This window comes from Phyllosticta citriasiana (assembly GCF_038021145.1).
Source record: "Phyllosticta citriasiana strain CBS 120426 chromosome Unknown IWZ02scaffold_20, whole genome shotgun sequence".
Lineage (NCBI taxonomy): Eukaryota > Fungi > Ascomycota > Dothideomycetes > Botryosphaeriales > Phyllostictaceae > Phyllosticta > Phyllosticta citriasiana.
The window spans coordinates 517,978-533,948 of NW_027117297.1; the positions used below are offsets into that span (position 1 = coordinate 517,978).

The following is a 15,971-nucleotide window of genomic DNA, read 5'->3' on the forward strand; positions in this document are numbered from 1 at the left end:
GGTAAGATTCGCGAGTCTAAAGGGACCGAACTCTGCATTACTTCCAAGCCCTCTTTACGTCTAGTTTCGGTCATTACCGATTGCTCTACCATTACCAATCGCCTCCAGCCGATGCAAAACTTTTTGACCGCAACTATTGCATCCAAATCAAACTTCAATCTTGAAAGGTATACTGCGCGATCCGGCCTTATCCAACTCCTCCACCTTCCATCTCCAACGCTGACTATGCCTGGTTCTGGCGCACCCTCGTCAGCTCATCCCTCGCTAACTCCCGCACCACCTGCGCAGCGTGGCCAACACGAACCTCCATGCTTGGCGAGCAGACGATCTGCTGATTCCCCGCCTCGGTGATGGAGTGATTCGACGAGGAGCTCGCCGGCCTAGTGCCGGTATTCGTGCCGTTCTTCTTCGCTGGAGACGAGGCCGAAGCAATCAAAGCCTCCACATCACACTCCGGCACCTCAACCTGCGTCGCCAGCCGCGACGACGGCGAAGGCCCACGACGATGCCGCGTCGAGCTGTACAAATCGCTAATGGACCTCGACGCGCGTCTGCTATCGCGCTCGGTATTGTCCTCAGAAGCACGCCCCTGGCCGACGACGTCCAAGCTCCGCGGACCCAGATTCATGGCCGCGCTGTGCCACTTCAGGAAGTCGAGCTCGGCATCCTGTGAAATCTTCTTGTTGCGCCGGTCCAGGAAGAAGAAGAATAGCCCGGCGAAGGTGAGACCGATGGCGAAGAAGGCGGCGACGCTGATACCGGCGATGAGGCCGACGTTGTGGCCGAGTGGTGAGGGCGGTGGTGGAGCGGTGCCGTTGGCCGGGACGGAGACGGTGCTTTGCGGCGCGCTGATGGTGGACAGGAAGGTTGTTGCGTGGGTTTTGCCGTGTTCTGTGATGACTGCTGTCTGAGTCTGCACTCTGTCCGATGTGACGGTATGGTCGACACTCCTTGTGGCGGTGCGCTCGATCGTTTTCTCGACGACAGCGGTGGTCGTGCCGAGCTTGCTAGTAACCGACGTGTGTTCCTGGACGGCAGTGGTGATATACTCCAAGATCTGTGTGGTGGGCTTCCCGTCTTTTGTGACCTCCGTAGTGCGCTCCGACACGATTGTGGCTGTTTCCTTGCTGGTGATGGTCGAAAGAAGTGCAGATGTCAAGACCACGGTTTGCTGGGTTAAAAGCGTCGAAATCACCGCCGAAGTCTCCGTCAGAGTCTCTCTACTGACTTCAGTCGTGGGCACCATGAGAGAAACCGTGATTGGCGCAATGGACAACGGCTCGGGCGACGAGGTCGTGCCCAATGTCGTTGTGGTGGTGTCGGGCCCGTCAATCGCGGACTGATGTGGGATGCTGTCAGAACCGCCAGTCGCCAGAGCGCCATCCAAACCACCGATGAAGGTCGAGCCGGCCCCGTTCGTGCTGTGCATAGCGGCGCTCGAGGCAGCGTCCGTGTTGATGATGTAGGCGTAGGTTGCTATGGCGGCAGCGGAGGACGTCGTCGTGGCCAGACTCTCAGCGAAAGCCGACGCGTCAGCACTGCTCGCACCGAAGCCCGAAGCGCTCGTCTCTGGAATCGTGGCGGCTGGCATCGGGATCATGGTAAACAAGTGAGGTGTATTTGGAGCCCGCGGAGCGCGACCCTGCAGCGCGGCGATGGCGCTCAGCGTCTGCACACCAACACGCTGGAAGTTGTTAGCGAGACTTGAACGGACGAAGTCTCGTGCGTTGAGAGGATCTTGCCATGATAAAAGGCATCTTTTCATACGTCGCGAAGAGAAAAGGTCAAGGTCTTGAAGTGACTTGTGTTGAAGTGCTCGGATTAAGCGAGCGGCGGCGAGCGTGCAGTGAGCGTCGATGCGAAGAAGTGAGAGGCGAGACAATCAGAACCAAAGACGAAATGCCCTAAGCCCTCAAAGTTGCGTCTAAGAAGCAAAGCCCAAGAAAAACCAATCGCGCAGAGAGGTTGTGGTAGAGAGAGGCAGAAAAGGCGGCGGCGGCAGTGGTGGTGGTGGTTGTGGTGGAGCAGACACTAAACACAGCACCAGACAACAAAATTCACTTCAGTTCACCTCGCACCCACACCACTGTGAGCTCCAAGCAGATGGGAAAAGAGTGAGCTGACCGAATTCAAGAAAGGCTGTCCTCGTGGCAGGGCAAAAGCTGCAAAATATGGAGGCACTGCACCGTCTGCGGATTTGACTTGTGCGTTGTCCATTTTCAACAACACCACCCACACCTGCCAAAACACGGCACTGAGCGATGTACTGAAGCAATGCGTCTGTATTGTACTGCGTATACCTGATTATGCGAGAAGGAAGAGAACGAATGCAAAGACGACGAGAAAAGCAGCGCTCTCATCTATTACCAACCTCCACCGCAGCTTAGCGCAGCGCAGCGCGAAATTGTCGCTGCCTCATTACTGCCATCTATTACCATCACCACCACCACCACCACCGTACCCAACAACAAAACGACGACGACGATAAGACACTACTACCCAATTCAGCAAAAGCACAACGAAGAAAAGAGACAGAGAAACCGAAAGAAAGAAAAAACCCCACACTACACCAAACCTAGTATTTCAAGAAGCCCAAGAAAAATCCAATGCCACTCACAAACCAAGTCAAAAGAAAACGAACCTACAACCACCAAAGACAGCAGCAGGCGCCAGCCATGCTCAAAGATCACCCACCACCAAACCCCAGCAGGTCCTGCGCCGCCCTCGCCCTCTCCTCGCGCCCACACGTCTCGCCGGCCTCCCAATCCAAAACGGCGAGGTACATTTCCCAGAGCTCCTTGTCTTCGCGCTTCTTCTTGGCCTCCTCCTCTTCCGCAGTCGGGCGAATGATCGAAGGTCCCTTACTCGACAGCGTCAGCGACGACGTTTGCTGCGAGAGTTGATTCTGCTGGCTCACGTCTGCGCCGCTATCTGAGGCAGCGCTGCCGTTGTTGCTAGTGGGGTATGTTGGGGCATAGGCGGCAGAAGCGTTGCTGCGGACGCTGGTAGCGTCGCTATTGCTGTCGTTGCTGCTGTCACTGCTGCTGCTGCTGGCGTAGTCGAACACGGCGGCCTGCGGCAGTGCGATTTTGACATGAGGAGGATGCACAACAGTGACTTGGTGGAGAGCCGGATTCTGGACCAGGACAGGGACGCCCTCTTCTTTTTGTGTGCTCTGAGCGTCTCCTTCTGGCTTGCTTTTCGCGGATTGATCCAGCGTCATGACAGAGACACCATCGCCCGACAATTCACTGCTACCATCGCCATCAGCACACTCGTCCTTTTCGATGCGACCAAGACATTTTCTGGTCAGTGAGAGAAACTGAGGGGTGAACAGCAGTGGCATAGAGCCCTCTTCGAGACTGCGGGCCTCTGCGACGTATCCAGGATCGAGTTTCACGCCCATTCGTTGCAGCCTTTCAATATTTCCGATAATCGCTTTGATCAGGCCGTTGGGTGCCAATGTCTCGAGGGAGCTTTTCAAGTCAAGAGGCATTGGAATACGATGTGGCTGGAATGGTAGGGCCGGTATTTTTTCATTTGGATTCAACCAGGATGCAGTTGTTTCACTCGTCTCCGTTACTGATGCTTCTTCTTCCGTAACTGATGGCGGCGCAGATTTCATGTCTGTCTGTGTTGCTGGCGAATTTTCTTCCGGACTTGAGAACGACGCGGTCTTGGTATTCGTCGTCTCTGCTTGAACGTGTTCCTACACGCTCCAGCTCCCTTTAAGAGAACTGTCATTTTTCGGGTCGTTTGCCAACTCAACGGCGGGAGCTTCCTGAGGTTTCGGGGGAACATGGGGAAGAGAAGGGTAAATGTCCTTAGTCCCTGGCATTGTCGTTGGAGCTGATTTTGACTCCGTGTCGTCGTCTTCCAGGTTTTGAGAAGCAGGGTCAGCAACAGTATCGGTCGGCGATGCCAAGTCGTCACCACCACCACGAAGATGTTGGGCAGTCTTGCCATTCGAAGACGAGCCATCAACATCCTCTGCTTCCGGAATGTCGGGAACATTTGGGCGGTAGCCACCATTTCTGGATGCCCCGGTTTTAGAGGATCCTGAATTTTGACTTGGAGCAGATTCGCCAATGATCGTGTCGTTTAATTCTGTCATTGCCGAATCACGCATAGTAGAGGTGCTAGTCCGATCTTTATAGCCATCTCCGAAAATACTCGTATATTCCTTGGCAGCGTCTTCACCACCGGAAGGTCCGTGAGATTGACGGGCTCCCCTCGGAAACCCGGGGCTATCGGAATATACAGAACTCGCCCTCGCGGGAGCTGCACAAGGATTAGCCATTAAGAAGTCTTGATAGGCAAGGATGAACAGAAATCTACCTTGTGGTTCTGTATTAGGATTGCCAGACTCCAGTGGGGGCGCTCGAGACTGCGCTGGACGTGACTGACTCCCATTTTCCGCCGCCAGACGTCCAGAATTGCGAGGGATGTTGGGATTCCGAGATTTTGAATGACGTGATCGTCGATCCGGACGACGTGACCTTGAAGTCGTGTTGTCGGCTTCTGGTGTGGGCGCTGGCTGGTCTTGTTGACTCGACGAAGCCACATCAGGAGGTTGTTGCTGTGGTTCTCGAAGTTGGGCTTCCAAAGTTTTAATACCCCTTGTCCACGTCTCACCTGTCCCTGATCGATGCCACTCATAGCGGGGATCCCGATATTGGCGGTGGGCGACATGATTGGGAGGTTCATCATCATCATCATCAGCTCCAGATTGACCCTCAAGTGCATCTTGAGGCGGAGCCTGGGGATCCAAAGGTCGGTGTCTAGGAGCCCCGAGATCCAAACTTCGACGTCTACGAGCCCGAGTATGGGTAGCTCCAGGTCTACGCGGCTCCCGAATTCTCGAAGGTTGCATTGGTTGAGGTCCGGGTTCCCCAATCAGCGGAACTGAACGCAGTGGAGGAGCTTCGTCCGCAGGCCGAGCCTGCATCCGCGGAGGGACGGCAGGCTGATTGCTGTTTTGATTGACCCGCAGCGGAGCCTGTCTATTGGCCATTGGTAGATTTCGATTTCGGTAATCAACATCTTCCCGCACTCTGCGCATCCATTCCTTCTTTTTCTTGTGGTAGTACCAATGCCACAAGAAAAACGTCACAACAAAAATTGCAGCGGCAGCACCTCCAGAGGCCTCCGCGACATTTTCCCAGGTGAATTTACACTGACAGGGAGCAGAAGCGTCCGTCATTGTCCTAGTCGGCGCCGTGAAAGTAGTAACCGAAGGTACCATATAAGTGAAAACCTCAGACGGTGTCAACGTAGTTTCCGCAGCGGTAGTCAAAAACGGCGAGGACCGCGTCAACGTCTTCAAAGAGTCAATAAAGGTAGAAACAGACGACGGAGTCAACGTGCTCGAAGACTGCGTAACGCTGCGAATAGCCGATTGAGTAAACGTCTTCTAAGCGTTCTTGGTGTCAAGAATCGTCGAGATGGCCGTCTGGGTGGCCGTGACTGTCGTGCTGGTCGGGGTCGTGAGCGCCCAGAAGGGGTCGGTGGCCCACAAGGACGTGGTGACGGTCTTGGTTATCTGTGTGATGTCCATGGTGGCGGCGCGAGGCAGGGGCAGCGGGTTTTGTGGAGCGGTGCTGCACCGGGCTAAGAGAGGTCGGAACCAGGGGGAAAGAAGAGAGGGTGCCAGGAACGGCCGGCAGTTGGGGACGTTGAGACTAGCTGGTAGCGGTAGCGAGGGGATGAGAGACGAGGACCAGCAGATAGCGCGTGTGGCCTAGCTTGGATGGTGGTGTGGTTGGTGTAGTGATGGTTAAAAAAAGATGCGATGTGTCAGAGTGAGAGCAAGATTTGGATGTGGAATGATGCCAGAGTACTGCTGGTGGATTGATAGTCACGATAACGATGATGACCCACAAACGAGATGCGGATGAGAAGTGTGAGAGAGAGAAGAGAAAGCAAAGCAAAGCGCTGTGGTGGGAGCGGGAGGCATCTCATCGCATTGCGCTGACACCAACTTGAAGCCAAGGCAGGGGCGACGGATGGCGATGCGAACTGAAACGTGCTCTTGACCCACTTTGGCAGGCGAGCCCGTAGCAGAGCAAAGACTGTGTTCACAAGATCAGACCAAAGCCAACAAGAGGGTGGAAAGGTTCATAGACCTACTGACCGGCCAGCCAGCACCTTCATTATGAACTCAGCCACCTACGAGCCAAACACAACCACACCATGAGCGCAGCGAGCGCAAAAAGGAACACAAGCAAGCCGTTCGTTTCCTTGCCGGTTTGCCCGTGCGGAACCTCACGCCAATTGACCACATGCCGCATCTCCCAAATTAGAACGGCGTCGTTTAGTTTGTGTGGAGCGAGAGCGGATGGAGGGGGTGAAGGAAGGAGAGCAAGTGGAGAAAGGGAGAGGACGGGGACATGTGCTAGCCACGAGAGAAAGAAGAGACAAACCATGCAGGGAGCAGAACACCACGGCCAGACACATGCACAGATACACCACACCACACCACACCCTAAAGCACACTCAAACCAAACCAAACCTGCCATTCATCCATTTATTAACCCCATCCAAACCCACCAACCACATTGCATCCCCTCACTACATACATCATCACACAATGGGCAAAATCACCGCCCATCACAAGTGCAAAACCAAAAAAACCATGGACAAAATTATCACCGAGAGGGGACAAGGAAGCGAGGATGGTGGTGGTGGACGAGGTAGGGAGCTAGGCAGGCAAATGGGCAGGCGCTGGAGAAGACGGGACGACCACGCAACAACACCTGATGACGCCGATATCAAAACATCCGACATGTGACGATGATGATGGTGGCGAATGCGTGACGACACGAAGAAAAGAGTGTGGATGACAAGTGGCACGCTGGCACGCAGGCCAAAAGGCAAGGTAGGTAGGTAGGTAGGTCATTGATTTAGCAGGTAATGTAGGTAGGGAGGCGACGAGCGAGTGTTTGTTCTAGGACGACGATTGATGACGACGGCCGACTAACTGACTGACGAAAGCCAACATTATTCAAGACCAAAAAGGGCGACGACGACGGGATCCAACAACCGATAGATAGACGACGCAGGCAGGCAGACAGGCAGGTAGGAAAATAAGTCGCGTCGCACACTAACCCAACACGAAACAAAAAGGCCAGATGAAGAAGTAGTGAAGAAAAAAGGAAGAGATGGTGATTGATGAATATGGCAGGAGAGTGCCTCGACAAGGGTACGCTGCAACAACCAAGTCCGCCGACTCGAACAAAAAAACTGATGGAATGCATGCCGCGACGAAAAGGGTACTCATCAAGAGGGAACAAGACGACAACAACACAAAAAAAGCCGGAGCGATTCGAAAAACGAACAAAGGGAAAAATCGACAAAGCCATCCTCTCTCATGGGTATCTTGGTGCGCACCGATGATGGGTTTCTTCGTCGCATGGGGATCGTCAAGTAACAAGTCATTTCATGGGAGGCGTGGTAAAGGTCGTTACGTCGTTCAATTCGTGAGAAGAGGGGATTGGGGTGCCTTGCCAATTCGAGTGTGGGCAAGAAGGAAAAAGGATCAATGACAAAGGGGCGTTTCACTCCGTCTTGATGTAATGGACCACGCAGACGTCTCTCGCATCTTTGCTCGGCCGTAATCTTTTGGTCATCATGCGCGATCTGAAGATTGCTCACCCGTGGCGACCGCAACTAGCGCCTCAAGACGCCGCAAGTCATTGGAGTTTTGAGACTCATGAGAGCTTCCAAAAGCAGAGCCGTACGGACGCTGGTGTTGCGCGGGCTGCGTTCCAAAATGCACGCTGTGGCGAGTGCGAGGAGGCGCATCGGTCGTCGACTGGGGCGGCGGGGGAAAAGTGAATTTTTTGGGGTCATCCATGTGCATACTCGATGGCCGCTCGTCTGGTTGTCCGTTGCCATTGACGATCACAGGATAATACTGATCCAGTGATGAAGTCGAAGGCGTCGGGACGCCTTCACTGCTGCTCGAGTCCTCTGGCGAAGTCCGATGCGCGTTGTGTGGCGGATGGGCATGCTGTTGCGGCGGGTGTGACAGCGGTCCCATGTACCATCCGTGCCGTTTGCTTTTCTGGGGCGTGGAGGGATGTTCTCCCGAGCTGCGTTTAGACTCCATCTCCGTCTGTGGCGCAGTACGGTTTACATGAGTCAAGGGAGAGGGCGGCGCGGCACGATGGGCCGAAAAGTTCGGGTGCGGTGCCGTCGTGGGCCTTTGCGACCGGGACTGATCGCGAGCACTGCCGTAGTTGAGCCAAGAAGTCGATTCCCTGGGCGGAGTAGAGTTGGTGATGTCAAGCTTGTGGATGCCGCGTTGCAGGGATATATCTATAGAATTGTGGCTGCGCCGGTGGCCGTGGTATGAGCTTGACGTCGAGGGTTCTATGGCCGGAGGCCTGTTTGGATGATCCACCTGCATTGGGCTGGATTGCCGCTGCAACTGCGAAGGCATGGGCGGTGCATGCTCAAACGAAAAGGACTCGATTCCAGGTAGGCGTGTCACTTGGGTCGAAGGCGGTTGACTGGCAGCAGGTTGGGCTGAGAAGGACGGCTGAGGGGCGTCCGGGGTCTGGTAGTAACTTAGACCGCTGGTTGCCGGTCTGGGAGTCAAGCTCGACAGAGTCCCGGGGTGCCATGTCCTCCTCCGCCAATCAGCTTCGGAGCTGACAGACTCGCGTCTAGAATCCGTAGAGAAGGTGGAGCCAGTCGGACTTGCCATGTAGCTTCCGTTGTTGGAAAACGCCGAAGACGACGTAGACGATGGCATTGGACTAATGTACGGAGGAGGGCAGTTCGCACCGGGAGGGCCCTGGAAAGGGTTGGCGCCGCCGCCCGAAGGAACGGACAGCCTACGACCAGGGGTGTGACCGCTCCATGTGACAGGTCGTTGATGTGTGGAGACGGGCGAATCAAGGCCTGACGGGTACCTGGGACCTGGACTGCCGGTTGCTGGAGAGAAGGTGGCCGATGTTGGTGTGCTGAAACCGCTTGGCGACTGGCCGCTGAAGGGAGGATATTGGCTCCCCGAACCGTACGTGTCCAGTGACAGCCGTGCTCTTGCTGCTCCATCGCCGGCTATCGCCAGTGGCGCGGCCCGTCTGTGGATTTCATCCCGGTCGCTAGCATTCGAGCTTGTCGAAGCTACGCTGGATGCCGACAAGTTCCGGCTGTGACCTCTGCTGTGGGCGCCGCCACTACTCATGGTTGAGGTCCTCGAACGACTGCTTACCGGTCGAACCCGATCGGTCCTGATCTGGCGCTGGAACCTCGTGCCAGTGGCGGCCAAGGAGTCGCCCGGAATATCCTCGTTGACGTGCACTGTTTGCGCATGTTGACGCAGGTTGTCGAGGCGCGAAAAGCGGCGGTTGCAATGGCATTGGAACGGCCTTTCGCCCGTGTGTTTTCTGAAAGAGAATGCATTAGCAACGGCGAGCGGCAGAGGGCTGCAAGTTTAACGCACCGAATATGTCTGGCCAAATGCTCGCTTCTCGTGAAGCTCAGCTGGCAAGGCGGAAAATCGGTGCAAAAGAAGCGCTGGCCCTTTTTCTTCTTGGTGGGCCGATTGCTGTCGCTGTGTCCGCTCTCGTTGTCTGAACCGTCACGGCCTCCGTCATTGTCCATGTCCACATCCTGCGTCCCAGCCGATCGCTGAGAGTAATCCGAGTTGCCCCTTCTAAGTGTCGAGTTTCGGTGGACCTGCTTTTTCGAGTCCTGGTGCGAGAGCGGCGCGGCGGGATTCGGCAGCGGCTTCTGGCCCGTCACTCCTCCAAAGCTATCCCTGGTGGGCGTCTTGACGGACTGGTCATCGGGACGCGAGTCGGGCGAGGCGTCGAGGTGTTGGTGATGTTGCTGCTCGTAGAACGACTTGTTCGGCCGGGGAGTGGTGGGCGTGTTTTCCTCGCCAGGCTGGCCCGGCGGTGGCTCGGGCACGGTCAAGGTGGTGTTTACGGCGCGAAAGCCAGACATGGTCAGGTCTTGTCGGGTTGCGGGGTTGGCAGGCTATTATTACCGCAGGTGTGCGGCCGGGAAAGTTGCCAGAGGGGAGAGAAGCTGACGGTGAAACGCCAAGTCTTACTTGCTTCCTTTGGTGACACGAGCTTGCTGCGACCTACCTCCCAGAAGCCAGGGCCCCGGGAATGTCTAGCAAGGTCGGGGAGGCGGTTGCAGTCAGGTTGTCGTCAGGCCGTCTGGTGAGGCGGAGGGGGAAGCAGTGTTGCTGAAACGGTGCGTGTGGTGATGTGAAAAGCCGCCTGTCGCATCGGCATCCGGCCTCTTGTTGCACGCGCGTGCGAGGCCGTGTGAGTGTCGATGCCGCAGCCAAGCGCAGAGGTGCGGCCGAGGAGTGCGCGGTGGGCGCTTCGAGGGTGGTGATGGAGTGGTAGGTACGTGATAGCAGTCGGCGATGGTGGCGGCGTCGGCGGTGACGATGGGGCTTGGAGTCGTCTAAGCGTGTCTCATGGCACGACGACGACTACGACGACGAGGAGATGCGTCGCGATAAGGCGGGCGCGGCGTTCGGACGGACGATGGGAAGGCTGGCGGGTGCGCGGGCTCGGACTGCGGTGGCGAGGGGAACGTGTAGAGAGCGGTAGGTGGGGCTTGGGAGGTCGAGGGCGGTCGAGTCTTGTCGAGTCGGTCGGATCTGAGGTGGGACAGAAGATGGTGTTGATGATGGAGAACGGAATTGGAGATGGAGACGGAACGAAAGTGTGGAAAAGGGCAGATCACATACGGGCTGGTCGAGAAGGCGACGGGCAGGAGCAGCCAGATAGAGGCGAGGCTAGTCTTTGCATGCACCTCAATGCGAGGGGCTGGAGTAACTACCTACCTACATGTAACTAGGCTCAAGGGGCGGAGGTTAGGCCTGAGGGCAGGGCAACTAAGTTTGACCTGACAGCAGCGGGCAGGGCAGGGCAGGGCAGGGCAGAGCAGGGCAAGCCAGCCAGCCAGCCAGCCAGCCAGCCAGCCAGGCCAGGAACACGGCGGCCGACCTGTCCATGACCATGACCATGACCATGACCATGACAGACCTGGACCGACATAACATGAACCCTGCAACGGGAAATCCAGCACTTCTGACTGTCGCTCGCCCTCCCTCCAGCACCGCGCGCAATTCCCGTCCCCGTCGTCGCATCCATCCATCCATCCATCCATCCACAGCCACAGTTGCGAGCGAGGGCAGAGAGACAGACACTACCTACCAACCTACCTACCTACCTACCTACCTCACGAGAGATAGAGAGAGAGGGGGGGGCTGGTCGTCTCGCGCGGACAAGCCCGCCGCCGCCGCCACCGCCGCCGCCGCCGCCGCTGCACCTGGGCCGAGCTAGGTAGGTAGTCATCCTACCTTAGACTTTTCCCCAGCCAGCCAACCTGAGCCAGACCGAGTCGTCGGTCGCTGGCTGCGTGCCTCGGGACCGACCTGCTGCTGCTGCTGCTGCTGCTGCTGCTGCTGTTGAGGTCATTCATTCTCGGTGACGACGACGACGACAACAACAACAACAACAACGAGAAGGAAAAATATCGACGCGTGGCATCCGCCGTCGTATATGTAATAAATAATCACAGAGGCGCGCATTCAACATGTACATACACATTCAAAGTGCCTAGCTCAAATAAACAATCGCATCCGCTTCGGTCATTGATTGACTGCTGGTGGTGGTAACCTTGCATACATACAAAAATAAGGTACATGCAGCAACCAAGCGAACGAGTGCGCAAGCATGAGCGCCGCCCATCACCCACGGCGTCCTGCTTCTGCCTTTTCCCCTCCCCCCCCTCCCCTCCCCACCCCCCTCCCTTCACGTGCCCCGCGCCAGAGCCGCACCTCGCACGGCGAACATCCATGGTCACTCAAGTCACGTCAGGTCGAGAAGGAACGGAAGGTTGGGAATTAGTTTCGTCCAGCCTGCGCCCTGCCACCATGTCCCCTGCGCCCACCCGCCTGGTCCTGCTGCTCTTCGTCCCCTCACTCTCCGTCTCTCCGTCTCTCACTCTCTCACTCTCTCTCGCACTCGCACTCTTGATTCCGTCAGCCAACGACTGGCTGCGACAGCAAAAAGAAATCACATGGGAAAAAGAAAATAAAAAAAGTCGCTGGCCCTGACGGCCGACGGGCTTGTTGTCAGGCTGCCTACCTACCTACCTACCTACCTACCTACCTACTTACCTGGGTACGTACCTACCTTCGCTACCTAGCTGGTACAGTAGTAGTAGGCTATGTGGCACTGTAACCTCGTCCGTTTCCCCCCCCCCCCCCCCCCCCCCCCCCCCCGGCATGTGAAACCCCGCCGCAGCGGCAGCAGCAAAATGCAATCGGCAAAAAAGCACCAGCACCAAGCAGGCAGGCACGCAGGCAGGACAGGACAGGACAGGAACACTCGAACCTGCCATGCAAGGGCGCCTACCTGCCTAGATACGCGACTCGATGGGATCTTCACGGCCAGCAGGAAGAGGGGAAAAAAAAAAAAAAATAGGGACAAGAAAAAGAAAAAGATTCCCCACGCATATGCCGCCATCATCACAGCCCGGTTGAGGCGTTCAGCGCCCGACCGAACCTGACTCGTGCCCTCCCACCTGACCTCTTTCGAGGGAGTGAGAGACGAGAAGGATGTCCAACAACAACAAAAACACAAACCTTACACCTCCCCCCGTTTCATCGCTCTCGTCAAGCCCATTTATTCGACAATTGTAAACAACGCTGTGCTACCTACGCCGTTGCTGCTGTTGCTCACCGCCCCTCCCCCTTTCCCCCGCGCCGCATGCGCCCACCCGACACGTCGCCCACTTGAGAAGACACACAACCCACCCTCGACACTAGGTACCTACGATACCTGTAGTAGCGCCCTTCTCGGCAGCTAATCCGCTTTTTTACTGCACCACCTAGATTGCCCGCCTGGTCAGCCCCTCGCTCACAAACCTCGCTCCGGCCACATCCTTTTTTTTTGTTGTTGTCTTGTTGTCGTTGTGTGGCATCTTTATTCAACTCACCTTTTCTCTCAGCATTCCCAGCCACTGCTGCAAGCTGACGCCCTGGTCTGCCCTGTCCTCCACTAGCAGCGTCTGTGCCCAAAGTTTGAGGCTCGGGTCGCCATCTTCCCTGATGATGTACAGCGTCGGCACGGTAATGCTGCCGCACCCCTTCATCCTGTGATCCTTGCTCTTCTCAATCACCCCCCGCACCCGCTCGTTCATCTCGTTTTCCAGAATCGGCATCGTCGACTTGCCCTGCCGGATCGCGTTCTTGTCGTCCACGCCAAAAACGTCAATCAGCAGCTGCGGCACCGCGTCGCGCCCAACCCACACAAACTGGTTGACCCCGTCGTCGATCAGGTACAGTCCGTACGGCACGATCCTCTCCGACGACAGGTTGCACGTCGGCGGCAGCACAATCTCGCCCGTCTCCGGATGAGGCGTGCCGGCGTCGTCGGGCATGTCGTGGAGCGAGTAGAAGCGGGGATAGATGTACTGGATCATTAGCGGCAACGGCAGCGTCGACAGTAGGCAGAGGGCCGCCGCTCGCAGATCCGAAGGTATCTGAGCCGACCTCCGTAGTCCAACCTGCGCCCTCATGTTAGTACCCCGCCACTTGATTTTGGGCAAGGAATTCCACATACATTCTTGATGAGGCCAAGGAACAGGACAGGAAGAGCCCTGAGATTCGCTGGCAGCTGCAGACCGCCACCGATGTTGCCTCCTGCAAGTTCCTTCTTGTAAGTTTGCAAAATCTCAATGACCTTGCTTTGCAACGCATCCCGTGCCGCGTCCAAGCCGCTTCCCAGCGCCCTCTCCACAGCCTTGTGGCTGAAGTAGACGGTAATGGCCTGAGCATCCGCCGACGAGTACACGCTGGCCAGGTTGTCCGTCGTCGGGATCGCCAGCGTCAAAACCCTGATTCTTCTCTCGCCGTTGCACGTCGTGTGAAGAACGGCCGTCTGCATGCAGACAAACGGCTTGGTCAGCGTCTCGTCAATGGCCACCTCGACAACGTACGCCTGGTCGCGAGGGAAGGCAGGGAATGCGCAGAGGTCCGAGCTTCGGTTGAAGAAGTTGCCGTAAAAGGTGCTCATGCGCAGGCCAGTCGTTGCCCGAACCCGCAGCACGGCTTCTAAACCAATCTCGGACGACAGGTAATCGCTGAACTCGCGGGCAAACTTGATGGCGTCCTCGCTTCTCGCTGCGTTCCAGCCTGGGTAGAACCATGTTTGCCCGCCAGTGTATCTTGGCAGGTTGGATAGTGTGGCAACGTCCTGGTACTGAGACGAGAAAAGAAACATGTCAATGGAAACCTGGTTCTTCGAGCATTCGACGGCAAAGCTCTTGTAGAAACTATTGGCCGTCTGCAGCAGCTTGCCCTCGCCGCTAGTGCCCAAAACCTTTTTATCCTCCCTCATGTCCAGCTTGCCGTAGCCAATATTTGGAAGCGACGCGCTGAGAACAGTGATCTTGCCACCCACGGGGGCGATGAGCTTGTGTCCGGCGCGCAACGCTGATCCCATGGCGGAGCCCCCGTTTTGGGTGTCCTGAAACATGTTTTGGAGCTTGTTCAAAAAGTTTTCAATGTTTTGGCGCGCCTCGGACAGGTTGACCAAGAGATCCTCGGGCGTGGGCAGGAACGGTTCATCGAGGTCGCTGACCACCAGCATCCTGGGGTCGCTATTCTCAGCCCCGTCACGTGGGATGGAGAAGTAGTGGAGGCTAGAGTCGACGGCCATGAACCCCAAACGGGTCCTCCTGTCCGCATTGGGAATCCTGTCCAAGCTCTCCAATATACAGCGAGCTGCAGTGGCCAGCAAGCCATTGGTGACGGCGGCATAGCTGACATCGAAGAGGAAAAGATACACTAACGGCTGAGGCGGCCGAACCATGTACTCTTGAGGGGCCACAAATTCCACCACCGAGTAGTTGAGCTCAGGTCGTTGCCACCTATCCACGCTCTGCTGAGTTGTCGCATCCCAGTCAAACGCCTGCGGGACGTCGTTTGTGAGGTTGCACATGTTGCAGCGCCAGCGGTGGCCGTGGTCCAAAAACGTCGCAAAGGGGTTGATGTACGACCTGCATCTCCGGCAGCGAGAAATAACTTGGTCAGGCACGACAGGTACGGGATCCTCGGCATCGTGTAGAGATGTGTACGGTTGGATGACGAGGGCCATTGGCAGCCGAGACTTCTTCAATAGCGAGTGTGTGGTAGGGATGGTGTTGAGCGTCGACCGCACATATTTCGGTGGGCAATTCGCAAACTCAGAGGGAGTGACGCTGGTCTAGCAACCTGTCAGCATTGCTTTCTTACAGCCAGCCCATCGACTCTTACATTCGGGGGGAGGATGATGGGCGGTGGGGGTTGATCGAGCTCGTAGACATTGAAGGGCGCGCTGATCAAGTCGGTCGTGACGAGCTGGTTGAGCTGCGCAGTCTGGGCAGGCATGGGCGGCTGCTGCATCGTCTGCATGGGCTGCATCATGGGCTGCTGCTGCTGCTGCTGCTGCTGCTGAGGCTGTTGAGCTCCCAGGTTCATCTGGCCAAACTGTCCTGCCAAAGGGTCCACGGCACCGGCAGGAGGCACCATGGCAGGCGGAGTGCCCGCGGCAGCTCCAGTGTTTGCGCCAAACTCATACGCCTGAGCGGCATACGCACGCTTCTTCTTCTGAGGCGCCGGCGCACCTTGGTAATCCATGTTGTCGGTTGCGCGGTGAGTCGGTCGAGGATGTTGTTGAGGTCAAGTGGCCGATAGCTCGATGCGACGTAATGCTGGGCAAGGGCGGCCGCCTCTCGAGCACGGAGCGCACACTGTGAGGAGTTTCGCTGCAGGTGCTCGCTGAGACGTCGTACAGCTCGTCGAACGAGGGGAAATGGGCGCTTCGCTGGAGATTACGTCGTTGTTGGAATTGTACTCTGGCCTCAAGTCGCGCGTCTGTCCTCCTTGGCGGGCGCCGCCGCACGGCCAATCGAATTGCCGACGCCCAAACAGGCAGAAGGACAGC

The 15,971-nt window shown here is 56.8% G+C and overlaps 6 protein-coding genes across 6 annotated transcripts; 1 reads left to right on the forward strand and 5 right to left on the reverse strand.

The window, feature by feature from the left end:
* Positions 1-2,686: 2,686 nt before the first annotated feature.
* On the reverse strand, positions 2,687-3,496 carry IWZ02DRAFT_494974 (uncharacterized protein; the record flags this gene model as incomplete). The annotated part of the gene is made up of 1 exon (XM_066770091.1): positions 2,687-3,496. One exon carries the CDS (start codon positions 3,494-3,496, stop codon positions 2,687-2,689), a length of 810 nt encoding a protein of 269 aa, XP_066618072.1.
* Positions 3,497-3,709: 213 nt separating this feature from the next.
* IWZ02DRAFT_437549 (uncharacterized protein) lies at positions 3,710-5,203 on the reverse strand (the record flags this gene model as incomplete). Its single annotated transcript, XM_066766639.1, has 1 exon — positions 3,710-5,203. One exon carries the CDS (start codon positions 5,201-5,203, stop codon positions 3,710-3,712), a length of 1,494 nt encoding a protein of 497 aa, XP_066618073.1.
* Positions 5,204-6,799: 1,596 nt separating this feature from the next.
* On the reverse strand, positions 6,800-7,494 carry IWZ02DRAFT_149431 (uncharacterized protein). The gene has a single exon (XM_066761902.1). The coding sequence runs from the start codon at positions 7,359-7,361 to the stop codon at positions 6,903-6,905; it is 459 nt and encodes a 152-aa protein (XP_066618074.1). The 5' UTR covers positions 7,362-7,494; the 3' UTR covers positions 6,800-6,902.
* IWZ02DRAFT_149435 (uncharacterized protein) lies at positions 7,495-10,319 on the reverse strand. Its single transcript, XM_066761903.1, has 2 exons — positions 9,452-10,319; positions 7,495-9,395 (listed from the first exon to the last, which is right to left on the reverse strand). Exons 1-2 carry the CDS (start codon positions 9,955-9,957, stop codon positions 7,628-7,630), a joined length of 2,274 nt encoding a protein of 757 aa, XP_066618075.1. The 5' UTR covers positions 9,958-10,319; the 3' UTR covers positions 7,495-7,627.
* A 675-nt stretch (positions 10,320-10,994) lies between these two features.
* On the forward strand, positions 10,995-11,321 carry IWZ02DRAFT_437551 (uncharacterized protein; the record flags this gene model as incomplete). Its single annotated transcript, XM_066766640.1, has 1 exon — positions 10,995-11,321. One exon carries the CDS (start codon positions 10,995-10,997, stop codon positions 11,319-11,321), a length of 327 nt encoding a protein of 108 aa, XP_066618076.1.
* Positions 11,322-12,972: 1,651 nt separating this feature from the next.
* On the reverse strand, positions 12,973-15,664 carry IWZ02DRAFT_386412 (uncharacterized protein; the record flags this gene model as incomplete). The annotated part of the gene is made up of 3 exons (XM_066765470.1): positions 12,973-13,551; positions 13,608-15,251; positions 15,302-15,664. 3 exons carry the CDS (start codon positions 15,662-15,664, stop codon positions 12,973-12,975), a joined length of 2,586 nt encoding a protein of 861 aa, XP_066618077.1.
* Positions 15,665-15,971: the final 307 nt, after the last annotated feature.